This window comes from Colletes latitarsis, chromosome 12, assembly GCF_051014445.1.
Source record: "Colletes latitarsis isolate SP2378_abdomen chromosome 12, iyColLati1, whole genome shotgun sequence".
Lineage (NCBI taxonomy): Eukaryota > Metazoa > Arthropoda > Insecta > Hymenoptera > Colletidae > Colletes > Colletes latitarsis.
The window spans coordinates 27,192,328-27,210,053 of NC_135145.1; the positions used below are offsets into that span (position 1 = coordinate 27,192,328).

At 34.3% G+C, this 17,726-nt stretch overlaps 1 protein-coding gene across 4 annotated transcripts in view; it reads left to right on the forward strand.

Moving 5' to 3' along the window:
* Alk (Anaplastic lymphoma kinase) overlaps positions 1–17,726 on the forward strand; it is a 143,941-nt gene that overhangs the window by 26,117 nt on the left and 100,098 nt on the right. For all 4 annotated transcript variants that reach the window (XM_076779247.1, XM_076779249.1, XM_076779250.1 and 1 more), the window contains 4 exons: positions 2,372–2,503; positions 8,456–8,611; positions 11,961–12,091; positions 12,192–12,358. In XM_076779247.1, coding sequence (XP_076635362.1) covers positions 2,372–2,503; positions 8,456–8,611; positions 11,961–12,091; positions 12,192–12,358 — 586 coding nt within the window. The remainder of the gene's footprint in view (positions 1–2,371; positions 2,504–8,455; positions 8,612–11,960; positions 12,092–12,191; positions 12,359–17,726) is intronic.

A 17,726-nucleotide genomic window follows, 5' to 3' on the forward strand; every position in this document is an offset into this window, starting at 1 on the left:
AGTAACACAAAGGGCAGTGAGTGCACTCTTAGATATTATTCCTGGTACGATGAATGTGTGACTTGTGGACATTTTTCCAGGACAGGTTCCAGTGTTCTTTGAGAATCTTGAAAAATGATTTGAAGACTTCTTTGTGATAGATAGGTGTATTGAGGGGATGACGGGGCCTCTTTTGTGACTGTCAGCCCTTTCGTTTCCCACAATTCCAATGCATGATGGAACTCACCTGAACCAAATTTCAGTAGCTTATTTGTTTGACAGAATTTCATTGTACTTCTCAATAATTTGTCTAATAATGGGGTTTCTGGGTTCAGTAACATGAAGGGCAAGTGAGTGCACTCATAGAGTCTGAGTAGATAATGAATTTGTCATTGTTATTACCTTTTCCAATGTACTTCAGTCCCTACAATATAGCATATGCCTCGCATGAGAGAACTGAAAAGTAATCTGGCAATTTAAAGCCATATTTTCTTTGGGAGTCACTAGACCATAGCCAGCACCCAATTGTGCTTTAGATCCATCGCAGTATATAGGTGAATAGTCTGAAAAATGGCTGGAACTTTCTAGGAAGGATGCTTTCAAGAGATCGTGGTTTTCCAATTTCTTCGATGGAATGTTGAGGTCAATCAGTGTTGGTATCTTCAATGTCCAGCGTGGAGTGTTAATCACTTTAATTTGGAAGATGTTAGGGAGCGGTATGTGCAACTGTTCCAATATATTAGCAATGCGTATGTTTATTGGCTTCGGTGATTTGATCCTGTTATTAAATAGGTGGATAAATTTCTTTGAGAAAATTATTTCCTTCGTCGGATTACATGGAGATGATGCAGTGGTTAGGGTATATGAAAGAGTTAATTGCATTCTTCTGTAGTCAAGTGGTGGCAAGTTTGCTTCACTTAGCAAGCCTACTACAAGGCTAATGCAGAAAGCTCCCGTTGCAATTCTCGCTGCACTGTTGTTAATTGTTTCTAATTCTTTTAGTGTCATTAATTTAGCCGAATTGTACACTACCAATCCATAATCAAGTTTAGATCTAATCAAGGCTTTATATGTACTAATTAGGATTTTGAAGTCTGCTCCCCACTTTTTGGATGCTATTGCTTTCATGATATTAAGTATCCTAGTACATGTTTCTTTGATTTACTTGATGTGAGGTATCCACGTAAGTTTGCTGTCAAACATGAGTCCAAGAATTTTGACTTGGTTGACTACAGAAAGAATGTGATTTCCAAGGAACAGCCTTGGCTTATTTTGTACGGTAGAACTTCTATTGAAAACTATAGCTGTTGATTTTGATTCAGAGAATTTGAAGCCAGTATTTAGGGAAAAGGTGCTGAGTTGATTTAAGGTTTCCTATGGAATAAGTTGTATAGTTTCAATGTTTTCCCCGGAAGCAAAGAGTGTAAAATCGCTTGCAAACAGGAGCCTTAATGATGTTCGTGATTTCATTAATAACAAGTAAGAGAAATGTAACACTCAGGTGGGAACTCAGGGGGACACCATTGCTGATTCCTATTTTGTTGGATAAGGAACCATTTACGAGTACTTGAATAGATCGGTTCTTGAGGGAGTTTGTTGAGAAATTGAAAATATTTCCATTAAGCATATGACTTTTAAGAATTTTGATGATTCTCTCCCTCCAAACCATATCGTATGCCTTTTCTATATCAAGATTAATAGCGATGAGGTGATTTTTGTTGACAAAGGCTTCGCAGATGTTAGACTCGAAGGCCACAAGACTATCCAATGTACTGCGATGTTGTCTGAAACCACTTTGATGTATAGATAGTATTTTATTCCTTTCGAGAACCCATCTGAGGCACCTGTTAATAATCTTCTCCATTATTTTACATAAACAGCACGCTAAGGCAGTGAGTCTGTAGCTACCTACAAGATTCCTGTTTTTATCTGGTTTGGCAACTGGCTCAACTATTGCTTCACTCCATTTTTGTGGGAACACATTATTAATCCAAGTGCAATTATATAGGTTTAACTCTTTTCATGAACAGGCCTGATCCATGCTAAAGGTAGCATTTATTACCAAAGCATTCATACAGGATTACCCAGGACCTACTAACAGATTTCAATTGCTTGTAACCTCAGGCTAAAATTATGTACAAGCTTTATTTTCTCTAAAAAATTAGAGAAAATTCGTTCAGTCTTCCACTACTGACTAACGACTCATCATTCACTATCAAAGGTCTTGTTTCAGGGGAAGCTCCAGAGCTTGGCTTGTGCAGATCTAATATAAGTCCTATTTTAAGAAAATTTGTATTCTAAGGAATCCCCTATTTTCAATTAATCCGCTAAATAGAGGTTTTATTGTACTCGTAAAGAAAAACAGAAAGTAAATATAGCTACTTGATTGCAGAGTTGACGCCGCTGGGAGCAGCTTGCACGGAAGACATGTTTCTCTGCAACAACGGTTCGTGTTTAAACAGAACTCGCATTTGCGACCTGACAAAAGACTGCGCTGACGGCGAAGACGAAGCCCTTGACTGCGGTAATTCGCAAATTATTGCTTTCCTATTTTAGTTTAGTTTAGTTTAGATACACAGGGTGTTCAGCCACCCCTGAGAAAAATTTTAATGGGAGACTCTGGAGGCCAATATAAGACAAAAATCAACAATATCAATTTCTTAATTGAGACTTCGTTAAAAAATTTCAAATCTTTCTGGAAAAATTATTTTCGGCTGCGGGGGTTAATTACAATCACTTTTGGTGAATATGCATACCACCAAAATCCTACGCACTTTCGAGAAAAAAATTCCTTACTGAAAATCTAATACGAGGCCAGTAATTCCCCTCATGAATATCTTTAAAAGATCGTAATTCTTGAACGAATTGGAGCATTTTAATGTATCAAAAGGCAAACAACGCGTATTTTGGTGCAGAATCTGTAGAAATTCTAAAAATATTTGAAAAGTTGTTCCTTAACACTGGAAAATGAGGAAAACTCCATAGAAATGGTTCAATTTTCAAGAAGCCATAACTCTTACAATATTGAAAATATTTCAATGAATCTTTTTTCTGAAGTAGAGCCCATGGGCACCTACAAAAAAGTATTACACAACTTTTCTGTAGGTCGTCACACAAAATTACTAAAAATCAAAAACGAATGCTTAAGAAAAATCGACAAGGGTGTGGGTAGTGCCTTTTTTGGGGAAAAATAAAAGTTTCAAATCGTTCTGAAAAAATTATTTTCGATTGTGAGGGTCAATTATAATAATTTTTTATCAATGAACATACCCCCAAAATCCTACATATCTTTGAGAAAAAAATTCATTACCAAAAATATAATTTGAGGTTAGAAATGTTTCCCTGAATTGAAGGATTTTAATCATTCAAAATTCAAAAAATGCCCATTAATGGAGCTCTAGGACCCCAGAAAAATAGGCCCAAAAAATACATTAGATATAAGGCCTGCTCGTATTTTTGGCCTGAAATTATATTTTGCGGTAAGGAATTTTTTTCTCGAAAATGGTTAGGATTTCGAGGGTATGTCTATTGATCAAAAATTATTGTTATAGTTCCCCCTAGCTAAAAATAATTTTTTTAGACAGATTTCAAAATTTTTTTTATCGTCGAAAAATTTAGACACCTACCGCCAGTCGATTTTTCTTAAAACTTCGTTTTTGATTTTTAGTAATTTTATTTGACGTCCTACAGAAAAGCTGTCTAATACTTTTTTGTAGGTAGTCATAAGCTCTACTTTAGAAAAAAGTTTCATTGAAATATATTCACTATTGTAGGAGTTATGGCTGTTTGAAAATTGGACGAGTTTTATTGGAGTTTTCTAATTTTACGGGGTCAAGAAATAATTTTTTCAACATTGTTAGAATTTCTACATATTCTACACTAATATACGCGGCGTTCGGTTTTTTGACCATTAAAATCGTCCAATCCGTTCAAAAGTTATGGTATTTTAAAGATTCGCATGAAATTTATGGGAAGCCATTTTAACCTGAAATTATATTTTCATTTAGGAATTTTTTTCTCGAAAATGGTTAGGATTTCGAGGGTGTGTCTAATGATCAAAAATTATTGTTATAGTTCCCCCTAGCTAAAAATAATTTTTTTAGACAGATTTCAAAATTTTTTTTATCGTCGAAAAATTTAGACACCCACCCCCAGTCGATTTTTCTTAAAACTTCGTTTTTGATTTTTAGTAATTTTATTTGACGTCCTACAGAAAAGCTGTCTAATACTTTTTTGTAGGTAGTCATAAGCTCTACTTTAGAAAAAAGTTTCATTGAAATATATTCACTATTGTAAGAGTTATGGCTGTTTGAAAATTGGACGAGTTTTATTGGAGTTTTCTAATTTTACGGGGTCAAGAAACAATTTTTTCAACATTGTTAGAATTTCTACATATTCTACACTAAAATACGCGGCGTTCGGTTTTTCGAACATTAAAATCGTCCCTTCCGTTCAGAAGTTATGGTACTTTAAAGATTCGCATGAAATTTATGGGAAGCCATTTTAACCTGAAATTATATTTTCATTTAGGAATTTTTTTCTCGAAAATGGTTAGGATTTCGAGGGTGTGTCTATTGATCAAAAATTATTGTTATAGTTCCCCCTAGCTAAAAATAATTTTTTTCGACAGATTTCAAAATTTTTTTTATCGTCGAAAAATTTAGACACCTACCGCCAGTCGATTTTTCTTAAAACTTCGTTTTTGATTTTTAGTAATTTTATTTGACGTCCTGCAGAAAAGCTGTCTAATACTTTTTTGTAGGTAGTCATAAGCTCTACTTTAGAAAAAAGTTTCATTGAAATATATTCATTATTATAGGAGTTATGGCTGTTTGAAAATTGGACGAGTTTTATTGGAGTTTTCTAATTTTACGGGGTCAAGAAACAATTTTTTCAACATTGTTAGAATTTCTACATATTCTACACTAAAATACGCGGCGTTCGGTTTTTCGAACATTAAAATCGTCCCTTCCGTTCAGAAGTTATGGTACTTTAAAGATTCGCATGAAATTTATGGGAAGCCATTTTAACCTGAAATTATATTTTCATTTAGGAATTTTTTTCTCGAAAATGGTTAGGATTTCGAGGGTGTGTCTATTGATCAAAAATTATTGTTATAGTTCCCCCTAGCTAAAAATAATTTTTTTCGACAGATTTCAAAATTTTTTTTATCGTCGAAAAATTTAGACACCTACCGCCAGTCGATTTTTCTTAAAACTTCGTTTTTGATTTTTAGTAATTTTATTTGACGTCCTACAGAAAAGCTGTCTAATACTTTTTTGTAGGTAGTCATAAGCTCTACTTTAGAAAAAAGTTTCATTGAAATATATTCACTATTGTAAGAGTTATGGCTGTTTGAAAATTGGACGAGTTTTATTGGAGTTTTCTAATTTTACGGGGTCAAGAAACAATTTTTTCAACATTGTTAGAATTTCTACATATTCTACACTAAAATACGCGGCGTTCGGTTTTTCGAACATTAAAATCGTCCCTTCCGTTCAGAAGTTATGGTACTTTAAAGATTCGCATGAAATTTATGGGAAGCCATTTTAACCTGAAATTATATTTTCATTTAGGAATTTTTTTCTCGAAAATGGTTAGGATTTCGAGGGTGTGTCTATTGATCAAAAATTATTGTTATAGTTCCCCCTAGCTAAAAATAATTTTTTTCGACAGATTTCAAAATTTTTTTTATCGTCGAAAAATTTAGACACCTACCGCCAGTCGATTTTTCTTAAAACTTCGTTTTTGATTTTTAGTAATTTTATTTGACGTCCTGCAGAAAAGCTGTCTAATACTTTTTTGTAGGTAGTCATAAGCTCTACTTTAGAAAAAAGTTTCATTGAAATATATTCATTATTATAGGAGTTATGGCTGTTTGAAAATTGGACGAGTTTTATTGGAGTTTTCTAATTTTACGGGGTCAAGAAACAATTTTTTCAACATTGTTAGAATTTCTACATATTCTACACTAAAATACGCGGCGTTCGGTTTTTCGAACATTAAAATCGTCCCTTCCGTTCAGAAGTTATGGTACTTTAAAGATTCGCATGAAAGGGTATAGCCGAATAAGGGGGTCAAATGTGCCCCCAAACCGAATTGAATGAATGATAGGTCATTCGATAGCTTATCCAAAAAAAACCATGTGTGCAAATTTTTAACTTGAAATCTCGACCGTGGGGGTAGTAATGGGGTGAAAACGAAAATCATGTTTATGAACAATTTCTCTTAACCTATTGAGTAAAAAAATGTAAAAAAATTCAGAGACACTTCGGGTACTGGGACACATATTTTGGGAGATTTTCAGATTTTTTGATCGAAGAACCAGGTAGTAAAAAATAAAAAACCGCAAAAAATGCCGAAAAATGCCAATTACGTATCGAAGGAGGCCCGGAACTACTTTTATACTTTTACAGTAAACACGTATTGCTATTACTATTATTCTCAATTTTTTTCAGATTTTTCATTTTGGTGCGCCGCAGTGAAAAAAAATAAAAACCGATTTTTTCCTCATTTTCTGCGTATTAGAGTAACTTACACGTTGAATTTTTATGCATTCTTCAATATACGAGTGTTTTGTACACTGTTTAATGTTTCTACACTAAGCAGAATTACATAACAATTGAAAGAAATAAAATAAACCAACCGTTGAGCGCAACATATCCTAAAAAATCAACGATATTTTCAACGGCGTCGTTGGCGCAACGTTAGAGTGTTCGACTGTGGAACCGCTGGAAGTTTTTTTACCGTAGGTTCGAGTCTCTCTTTGGGACTTAGTATTTTTTTCAAATTCTGACTATATAACAATGATTTATATTTATTTATAAATATTCTAAAGGCATTTTACAAATATTTTAACCTGAAATATATATAAATATAATTTTGGAGCGTCTTTGCGTCCTTATTTTTTTTGTCAACCACGATTATTGTTTAACATCTCTTAAACTAAACTTAATGTGAAATGTTAGTTATCAAATCTCTTACCTTTGACTATTGTGAATGGATTAGAACAGAAGATTCTATACTGGCTTACTATTACTTCTTCAACCCCTTCGATCAAGCAGATCTTTCCTTTTTTTTCTCTTTCTTTGATAAATATGAATGTTTGCTACAGAGTAACTTGCTATAGAGTGACTAATAACGAAAAATAATTTTACGAAAAAAACCATTCCTAATAGCTACAATGTACCAGAAAACTGTGTCATAAACCGAATTTTCAAATAACTTTGGATTTTAACAGTATATTAAATATTGCTATAGTTTAACAATATGTATCCTTAATGTTTTTGAAGTTATTTTTAAATGATGTGGAGATAAGAAAATCATCCTATGCAAAAATCGCACCAAAATTATATTTATACATATTTCAGGTTAAAATATTTGTAAAATGCCTTTAGAATATTTATAAATAAATATAAACCATTGTTATATAGTTAGAATTTGAAAAAAAAAATAACGAATAAAAAAAAATTCTAAGTCCCAAAGAGAGACTCGAACCTACGGTAAAAAAACTTCCAGCGGTTCCACAGTCGAACACTCTAACGTTGCGCCAACGACGCCGTTGAAAATATCGTTGATTTTTTAGGATATGTTGCGCTCAACGGTTGGTTTATTTTATTTCTTTCAATTGTTATGTAATTCTGCTTAGTGTAGAAACATTAAACAGTGTACAAAACACTCGTATATTGAAGAATGCATAAAAATTCAACGTGTAAGTTACTCTAATACGCAGAAAATGAGGAAAAAATCGGTTTTTATTTTTTTTCACTGCGGCGCACCAAAATGAAAAATCTGAAAAAAATTGAGAATAATAGTAATAGCAATACGTGTTTACTGTAAAAGTATAAAAGTAGTTCCGGGCCTCCTTCGATACGTAATTGGCATTTTTCGGCATTTTTTGCGGTTTTTTATTTTTTACTACCTGGTTCTTCGATCAAAAAATCTGAAAATCTCCCAAAATATGTGTCCCAGTACCCGAAGTGTCTCTGAATTTTTTTACATTTTTTTACTCAATAGGTTAAGAGAAATTGTTCATAAACATGATTTTCGTTTTCACCCCATTACTACCCCCACGGTCGAGATTTCAAGTTAAAAATTTGCACACATGGTTTTTTTTGGATAAGCTATCGAATGACCTATCATTCATTCAATTCGGTTTGGGGGCACATTTGACCCCCTTATTCGGCTATACCCTTTATGGGAAGCCATTTTAACCTGAAATTATATTTTCATTTAGGAATTTTTTTCTCGAAAATGGTTAGGATTTCGAGGGTATGTCTATTGACCAAAAATTATTATAATAGGTCCCTGCAATCAAAAATAATTTTTTTAGAACGATTTAAAATTTTTTAATTTAATTGTTAATAACTTTTTAACGGAGCCTCCATCGACAAATTAGTATTCTTGATTTTCGTCTTATTTTGGCCTCTAGAATCTCCCCCATGTATAACAAACTACAATCGAATAATCGTTTCAGATAAAATACCAGAGAATGCTAGATGCAATTTCGAGCACGGATGGTGTGGTTGGCAAAATGTTCTAGGGAGGCCTTTAAATTGGACCCTTCATCGTGGAGCAACGCCATCTGACAAAACTGGACCTAGCTACGACCACACGTACCGTAATGCATCCGGTACGTGAAACTATATTTACATGTGCCCACTAGAGTGGTCTTTACTTTCCAAATTTCAATCTTTTCCCTCAACCCCCTTAAATTGCACTACAGAAAATCTAAGATACAAAATCGAAGTCTCTGTTAGAAACGCATGATTAATTTTCAGTTCTCAGAAAGGCCTCGTTCAGCTTTGTATGTTGCCTAAGCGACACCGAATCAAGAATAAATGAGAATAATATTAGGCTGTCCCATAAGTTTCTTCCACGCCATGCTATGAACGACTGGCTTGCTATGTTTATAGTCTACCCAGAGCTCTTTCAAAGTACATTTCGTGGGTGACAAAGTCTCTTTTAGAATGGTTTCTGCACCCTTCAATATGGAGAGCCAAAAGAAGCATTTGTGGAGCATGTTATGCTCCATTGCTTCAGAAAAGGCAGTAGTGCAAGGGACACTGCAGATGAGATTTGCACTGTTTATGGGGAGTGGTACTACGATTATTAGGGCAGTCTGCAATTGGTTTGAGAAATTTAGAGCTCCCATGCTCGCCCTCAGACCCCTCCGTTGCTACATATACACTCCTCGAACCACTTCCCAATATCTGACTTACTCCACATGGAGGAGTAGCCATCATAATCCACCAAAGCATCATGCACTCCCTCCCCCAACCTTTCCTAGACAGCGTAGAGGGCACATTCATTCAACTGTCCGACAGCCCAAGAATCACCATCGGAGCAGCCTACCTTCCACCAAAGAAACGTTTTCCCCAGCACGATCTCAACATCCTAACCTCCCACAATCAAAAATTCATCATTGGGGGCGACTTCAATGCCAAGCACTCCTGCTGGAACACCACCACAAACAGCAACGGCAAAACTCTGTACACACATATGACCAAACACTCCTACCGCATACTCAGCTGTGACACCTACTCACACAAACAGCCTCATGCCAGACCTTCCTAACTAACTCCACTCATTACTCCGAATGCCACACAATACATGACCTCCAACCACTTCCCAATCATATTACACCACAACGACAAACACAATTCACAAACTGTGCCCTCTCCACCACCAACTGGCACCTTTTCCGCTCACAAGGGAGCAACTACCCCTTAAATCCACCCTTGACATAGACAGAGAGATAACCAAAATCAAACATAACTTCAAAAAAGCAACCACCATCACTCGTGCCTACCACAAAACTATCCAAGACACTGAGCTCTTGAATCTTGTAAAACTACGCAATAGATACAGAGGCACAAATACCAAACCACAGATACCTCCGTAACTCCCTCACCAAACAAATCCAACACAAAATCTGAGAACTCCACAGAACACTCAATGGCAACACAAACTATCTCAAATAACTGAAAACCCAAACAGACAACCTACAAATCACTAAAACTACTATCCCACCACTCACCGATGGCAATATCACAGCATTCACCACCATCGAAGAAACTGAATCACTTGCCAGCGCCTTCCACTTCTCACCTATCACACCCAACAACTCTTCCACCGAACAGGAAGCTGCACATCTCATAAACACACTCAAAAACACCCAAAATCAAAACCCAAACAGAATCACAAATCACTAAAACAAAATAAAACTACTATCCCACCACTCACCGATGGCAACGCACGATCTACGTCGATTGTAATCATTTTTGATGAATGGATATACCACGGAAATCCTACTCAGTTTGGAGAAAAAAATTCGAGAAGGTGTGAAATTTTTCAACAAAATTAAAAAATTTTAAATCGTTCTAAAAAAATTATTTTTGATTGCAGGGACCAATTATAATAATTTTTGGTCAATAGACATACCCTCGAAATGATAACCATTTTCGAGAAAAAAATTCCTTACCGAAAATATAATTTCAGGCCAAAAATGCTTCCCGTAAATTTCATGCAAATCTTTAAAACACCATAACTTCTGAACGGATTGGACGATTTTGATGTTCCAAAAGCCAAACGCCGCGTATTTTAGTGCAGAATATGTAACAATTATAAAAATATTTGAAAGGTTGTTCCTTGGCCCCGTAATGTTGGAAAAACCCCACAGAAATGGTCCAATTTTCAAACAGCCATAACTCCTATAATAATGAATGTATTTCAATGAAACTTTTTTCTGAAGTAGAGCCCATAGGTACCTACAAAAAAGTATTAAACAACTTTCCTGTAGGACGTCAAGCAAAATTATTAAAAATAAAAAACAAATTTTTAAGGAAAATCGACAGGGGGTAGTTGCTGAACTTTTCGACAGAAAAAAAAAATTTCAAATCGTTTTGGAAAAATTATTTTTGATTACAGGGACCAATTATAATCATTTTTGGTCAATAGACGTACCCTCGAAATCCGAACCATTTTCAAGAAAAAAATTCCTAATCGAAAATATAATTTCATGCTTCTCGTAAATTTCATGTGAATCTTTAAAACACCATAACTTCTGAAGAGATTGGACGATTTTAATGTTTCAAAATGCAAACAACGCGTATTTTAATGAAGAATATGTAGAAATTCTAAAAATATTCAAAAAGTTGTCTCTTGACCCCGTAATGTTAGAAAAACCCCATAAAAATGGTCCAATTTTCAAACAGCCATAACTCCTACAATAATGAACGTATCTCATTGAAATTTTTTTCTGAAGGAGAGCTCACAAATACCTACAAAAAAGTATTAAACAACTTTTCTGTAGGACGTCAAGCGAAATTATTAAAAATCAAAAACGAATTTTTAAGAAAAATCAATGGGGGGTGTCCAAATTTTTCGACGAAAAAAAAATTTTTCAAATCGTTCTAAAAAAATTATTTTCAGTTGCGAGGGTCAATTACAATAATTTTTGGTGAATAGACATACCCTCAAATTCCTACCCACTTTGGAGAAAAAAATTCGAGAAATTGTGAAATTTTTCGACAAAATTAAAAAATTTCAAATCGTTCTAAAAAAATTATTTTCAGTCGCAGGGGTCAATTACAATAATTTTCGGTGAATAGACATACTCCCGAAATCTTACCCACTTTCGAGAAAAAAATTCAGTAATGGAAGAACTTTAAACGTCAATAACTTCTTAACGAAGCCTCCATCAACAAATTGGTATTCTTAATTTTCGTCTTATTTTGGCCTCTGAGAATCTCCCATTAAAATTTTCTTCAGGGGTGGCCAAATCTAAAGAAAAAAACAGTAATTTAATATTCAATGTGTTAATAAAAATGTCTAATCTACGCAGACCTTGTATCCCTGAATCAAATTCAATCCCACATATTTATAATAAATTTCTCCCTCCGAACAACTGTGTTCATTCCCAAAATCTGATATTCATAATTGCCTAATTATAATAATAAACTGATTATTGTTTATTGTAGGTACATACGCGTACGTGAATATGTCAAAAAAAATTGTTTATGGAAGTCGTGCTACCATTGAGAGTCCATTGTATAACCCAACGCCACCTTACAGCAGCGATCCAAAAAGTCGTTATCATAGATCCTGCCAAGTAAGTTACTTCTTTCTTACGACTGAAGCATCTGACTATCTCTACTCAAATTAATACACTATAGACATCTATCTTTTTGACTGTTTGCATAAATCTGCAGGTACGTTTCTTCGTTCACCAATATGGAGTGCACAGCGGAGCACTTGGACTATATTTAGTGCAAGTGAAACCGCATCAAAACCTCTCCGAAAGGCTATGGTGGTCCTTTGGCAATAAAAATGACATTTGGCACAACCAGGCTGTCGCTTTACCCGACATTAAATACAGGTATTCATTATTTAAATACTCAACACTAGATTTACAGAAGCCATCAACTTGACGGATGCCAGATTCCATATTAAAACTTGCAGAATGCTTAAATATTACTTTTTAACACCTTATATTCAATTTTATTGATGCAATGGGATGAATAGATATTCTAATTAAAAGAAAAATTGTATTTTGAGGTAATCGTCAACATGAAAGGTGTGAATGAATACTATATATGCGATGAATGCCTGTAAATCTAGTGTTGAGGGAGAATTCTACTGTAAAATGTGTATTTTTGTATCTTTTTATATAATTTTCTGATAAGAAACTGTACAACTCTGTCAGAATTTCTTGCACAAGTTTGTTGATATTTATGGAATGCGTACAAATTTTCTGAAAGTGGAATATCAAGTATCTTTTTGCATAGTTTTTTGAGAACAAACTATACGACTCTGTCAGAATTTCTTACACAAGTTTATTGATACTTATGGAATGCGTACAAATTTTCTGAAAGTGGAATATTGACCTCTCGAAGGGGGATAGTTTGGGACAACGCAAGACCATTTTGACCTGGAATAAAATGTCAGATCTGAAGAAACCAGACAAAGATTTTGTAAGAATGTATGTATCTGTGTGAAATAGTAAATTAATAGATTTGAATAATGTAAGATGTTCACTGAGACGAGGAAAAGGGAAGGAAAGTTCTAGAAGTGGATTCAAGTTCATCATGAAGTCATGGCCATTTTAGTTGCCATAGTCATACAGTTAGATTGGTTCATTTATTGTTTGTGTTTTGTTAATTATATGGAATATATTATTTTGTGTAAATATTCTCGTGTTCGTCATTTGTATCCACACAACACGTTCGCTATAATAGATTTAGTATCTATTTTTAATTTTTTGATTTGATGTCATGAGTTTTTGGCCCTCTATAGGCAGAAGATGGTACTAACACTAGATTTAGGGGCATTGATCACACATTATAGTATTTATTGACACCTTTCATGTTGAAGATTACATTAAAATGCGATTTTTCTTTTAATTAGAATATGTATTCATGCCATTACACCAATAAAATTGAATATAAGTTGTTAAAAAATAATATTTAGGCGCTCTGCAATTTTTAATATGGAATCTGATGTCCGTCAAATTGATGGCTTCTGTAAATCTAGTGTTAATTGAGTAGTTATTAAAGTATACGAGTCTATTTCAAAGAATAATTGTTCTAGGTGAAGACATAAACTAATAAAGTGAATAACAAACATTGAAAAGTTTGTAGTTCATTTAAAATATTTACTTCAAATTATGAATTTCATTTTATGTACAGGGTGCTCCGCCACAGATGGGAGAAATTTTAATGGGGGATTCTAGAGGCCAAAATAAGACGAAAATTTAGAATACTAATTTGTTGATGGAGGCTTTGTTAAAAAGTTATTAACATTTAAAAAAACGTAAACACGTTCTCGAATTTTTTTCTAGAAAGTGGGTAGGATTTCGAGGGTATGTCTAATGACCAAAAATGATTGTAATTGACCCCTGCAACTGAAAATAATTTTTCCAGAATGATTTGAAATTTTTCATTTTCAATAAAAAATTGAGTCACCTACCCCTCGTCGATTCTTCTTAAAAATTCGTTTTCAATTTTTAATAATTTTGTTTGACACCCTACAGAAAAATTGTCTAATACTTTTTTGTAGGTATCTATGAACTCTACTTCAGAAAAAAATTTCATTGAAATATACTCACTATTGTAGGAGTTATGGCCGTTTTATACGCTTAACATAGAAATATAGGTACGTTAAACACAGAGATTAAGTTAAGTTGAATGAAATATGTTTATATGTTTAAGAAATTTTAGTACTCTTGAGCAAGAATCTGCAGTCCTGGTTACTTCGTTGGAGTTTCCATCAATTTGGTAGAATGTTCTCTTCCATTGGTACTTCGGGCAAGAGGTAGTGATATGCTCAATCGAATTAACAGTCTAGCAGGTGTTGCACATTGGTGGGGTTTTCTTCTCCAATAGGTGGGCGTGTGTTAGTCTTGTGTGGCTAATCCTTATCCTTGTTAAAACGACTTGGTGCCTCCTGTCGAACAATAATGCAGAACTAGTCTCGTAGATATTATTTCTGGTACGATGAATGTGTGACTTGTGGACATTTTTCCAGGACAGGTTCCAGTGTTCTTTGAGAATCTTGAAGAATGATTTGAAGACTTCTTTGTGATAGATAGGTGTATTGAGGGGATGACGGGGCCTCTTTTGTGACTGTCAGCCCTTTCGTTTCCCACAATTCCAATGTATGATGGAACCCACTCGAACAAAATTTCAGTAGCTTGTTTGTTTGACAGAATTTCGTTGTACTTCTCAATAATTTGTCTAATAATGGGGTTTCTGGGTTCAGTAACATGAAGGGCAAGTGAGTGCACTCATAGAGTCTGAGTAGATAATGAATTTGTCATTGTTATTAGCTTTTCCAATGTACTTCAGTCCCTCTAATATAGCATATGCCTCGCATGAGAGAACTGAAAAGTAATCTGGCAATTTAAAGCCATATTTTCTTCGGGAGTCACTAGACCATAGCCAGCACCCAATTGTGCTTCAGATCCATCGCAGTATATAGGTGAATAGTCTGAAAAATGGCTGGAACTTTCTAGGAAGGATGCTTTCAAGAGATCGTGGTTTTCAAATTTCTTCGACGGAATGTTGAGGTCAATCAGTGTTGGTATCTTCAATGTCCAGCGTGGAGTGTTAATCACTTTAATTTGGAAGATGTTAGGGAGCGGTATGTGCAACTGTTCCAATATATTAGTTATGCGTATGTTTATTGGCTTCGGTGATTTGATCCTGTTATTAAATAGGTGGGTAAATTTCTTTGAGAAAATTATTTCCTTCGTCGGATTACATGAAGATGAAGCAGTGGTTAAGGTATATGAAAGAGTTAATTGCATTCTTCTGTAGTCAAGTGGTGGCAAGTTTGCTTCACTTAGCAAGCCTACTACAGGGCTAGTGCAGAAAGCTCCCGTTGCAATTCTCGCTGCACTGTTGTTAATTGTTTCTAATTCTTTTAGTGTCGTTAATTTAGCCGAATTGTACACTACCAATACATAATCAAGTTTAGATCTAATCAAGGCTTTATATGTACTAATTAGGATTTTGAAGTCTGCTCCCCACTTTTTGGAAGCTATTGCTTTCATGATATTAAGTTCCCTAGTACATGTTTCCTTGATTTGCTTGATGTGAGGTGTCCACGTAAGTTTCAAACATGAGTCCAAGAATTTTGACATGGTTGACTACAGAAAGAATGTGATTTCCAAGGAACAGCCTTGGCTTATTTTGTACGGTAGAACTTCTATTGAAAACTATAGCTGTTGATTTTGATTCAGAGAACTCGAAGCCAGTATTTAGGGAAAAGGTGCTGAGTTGATTTAAGGTTTCCTGTGGAATAAGTTGTATAGTTTCAATGTTTTTCCCCGGAAGCAAAGAGTGTAAAATCGTATGCAAACAGGAGGCTTAATGATGTTCGTGATTTCATTAATAACAAGTAAGAGAAATGTAACACTCAGGACGGAACCCTAGGGGACACCATTGCTAATTCCTATTTTGTTGGATGAGGAACCATTTACGAGTACTTGAATAGATTGGTTCTTGAGGAAGTTTGTTGAGAAATTGAAAATATTTCCATTAAGCATATGACTTTTAAGAATTTTGATGATTCTCTCCCTCCAAACCATATCATACGCCTTTTCTATATCAAGACTAATGGCGATGAGGTGATTTTTGTTGGCAATGGCTTCGTAGATGTTAGACTCGAAGGCCACAAGACTATCCAATGTACTGCGATGTTGTCTGAAACCACTTTGACGTATAGATAGTATTTTATTCCTTTCGAGAACCCATCTGAGGCGCCTGTTAATAATCTTCTCCATTATTTTATATAGACAGCACGCTAAGGCAGTGAGTCTATAGCTTTCTACAAAATTTCAGTAGCTTGTTTGTTTGACAGAATTTCGTTGTACTTCTCAATAATTTGTCTAATAATGGAGTTTCTGGGTTCAGTAACGAGAAGAGCAGTGAGTGCACTCATAGAGTCTGAGTAGATAATGAATTTGTCATTGTTATTAGCTTTTCCAATGAACTTCAGTCCCTCCAATATAGCAACCAAAAATAATTTTTCTAGAACAATTTGAAATTTTCTAATTTAATTCTGTTAACTTTTTAACGAAGCCTCCATCAACGAATTAGTATTCTTGATTTCCGTCTTATTTTGGCCTCCAGAATCTCCCATTAAAATTTTTCCCATGTTCGAATACCCTGTATAGATGAAAAATCAAATGCATTCCAGAATCCTGTCGAGTACTGCTATTCTGTTGAAAATGAACCAAGATGCCATATTTGTGGTGACGTAGCAATAATTAAATGCGCATGGTGTAAGAAATCTTTATGTTTCAAACATTTTTTCAACGAGTACCACTATCATCAAAACTACATAGAGTAATTGCTATACACACTGTGTGTATTTATAATTTATAAATCGCTCCACCTTTGCCACGATGTCATAGGTGGGTAATAAAAACAATTAATCTTTTCATTGCTGTTAAGAAACTTGTTACTGTTATTGTTACTCGTTACTTGTTACTGTATAATTTAGTGCAAGCCTACAGTGCTTCGTTAAAATCAAAGTTAGAACGGCTACTACCATAGTGGATGTACACGCAAGATGTAAATCATAAAAATCAGCAAAACTATAAGAGGCAATTTTAAAATGTTACATACCAATGGATTTGGAATAAAATGCTCGTCATTTTTCTCATGACTTTCATTCATCATTGAACGAAGAAGGTAACAGTTGCATCTGGTTCAAAATGGTTTTGCGTTTGATCTATTAAGGTTCATAGTTGACTCTTGCACATTCTAGAACATAATAAAATAAACCTTTGTATTGTGGTTTCCATAATTCCAGTCGTCTTACATGACTCATGAAAAAGATTTTTAATTAGGTTAAGTTTGGCTATAACAGGTACTAAAACGAATGAAAAAAGTAACAGTCAAATTTAAATATTCTTATCATTTCCGCAGACTAAAAAGACATGAAACAAACAAGATAGTAAATTGGTTCTAATATAGATTACAACATGCATAATTTTGTTCCAATCATTCAAGTAAATTTTGAAATATCATGGAAATCAGTAATAATAATATAGTTTAAAACAAATACTTTCAAAGTTCTGTACTATTTTCTTTAAACAAACATTTAACAAACAAGGAGTTTATACAGTGAGTGACAAAAGTATTCGAACGACATGATAGACAATAACTGATTCTACAAAAGTTGTATAATAAATTGCAAGCTACTCAAACAAATTGTTTGTATACTATTGTACACACATT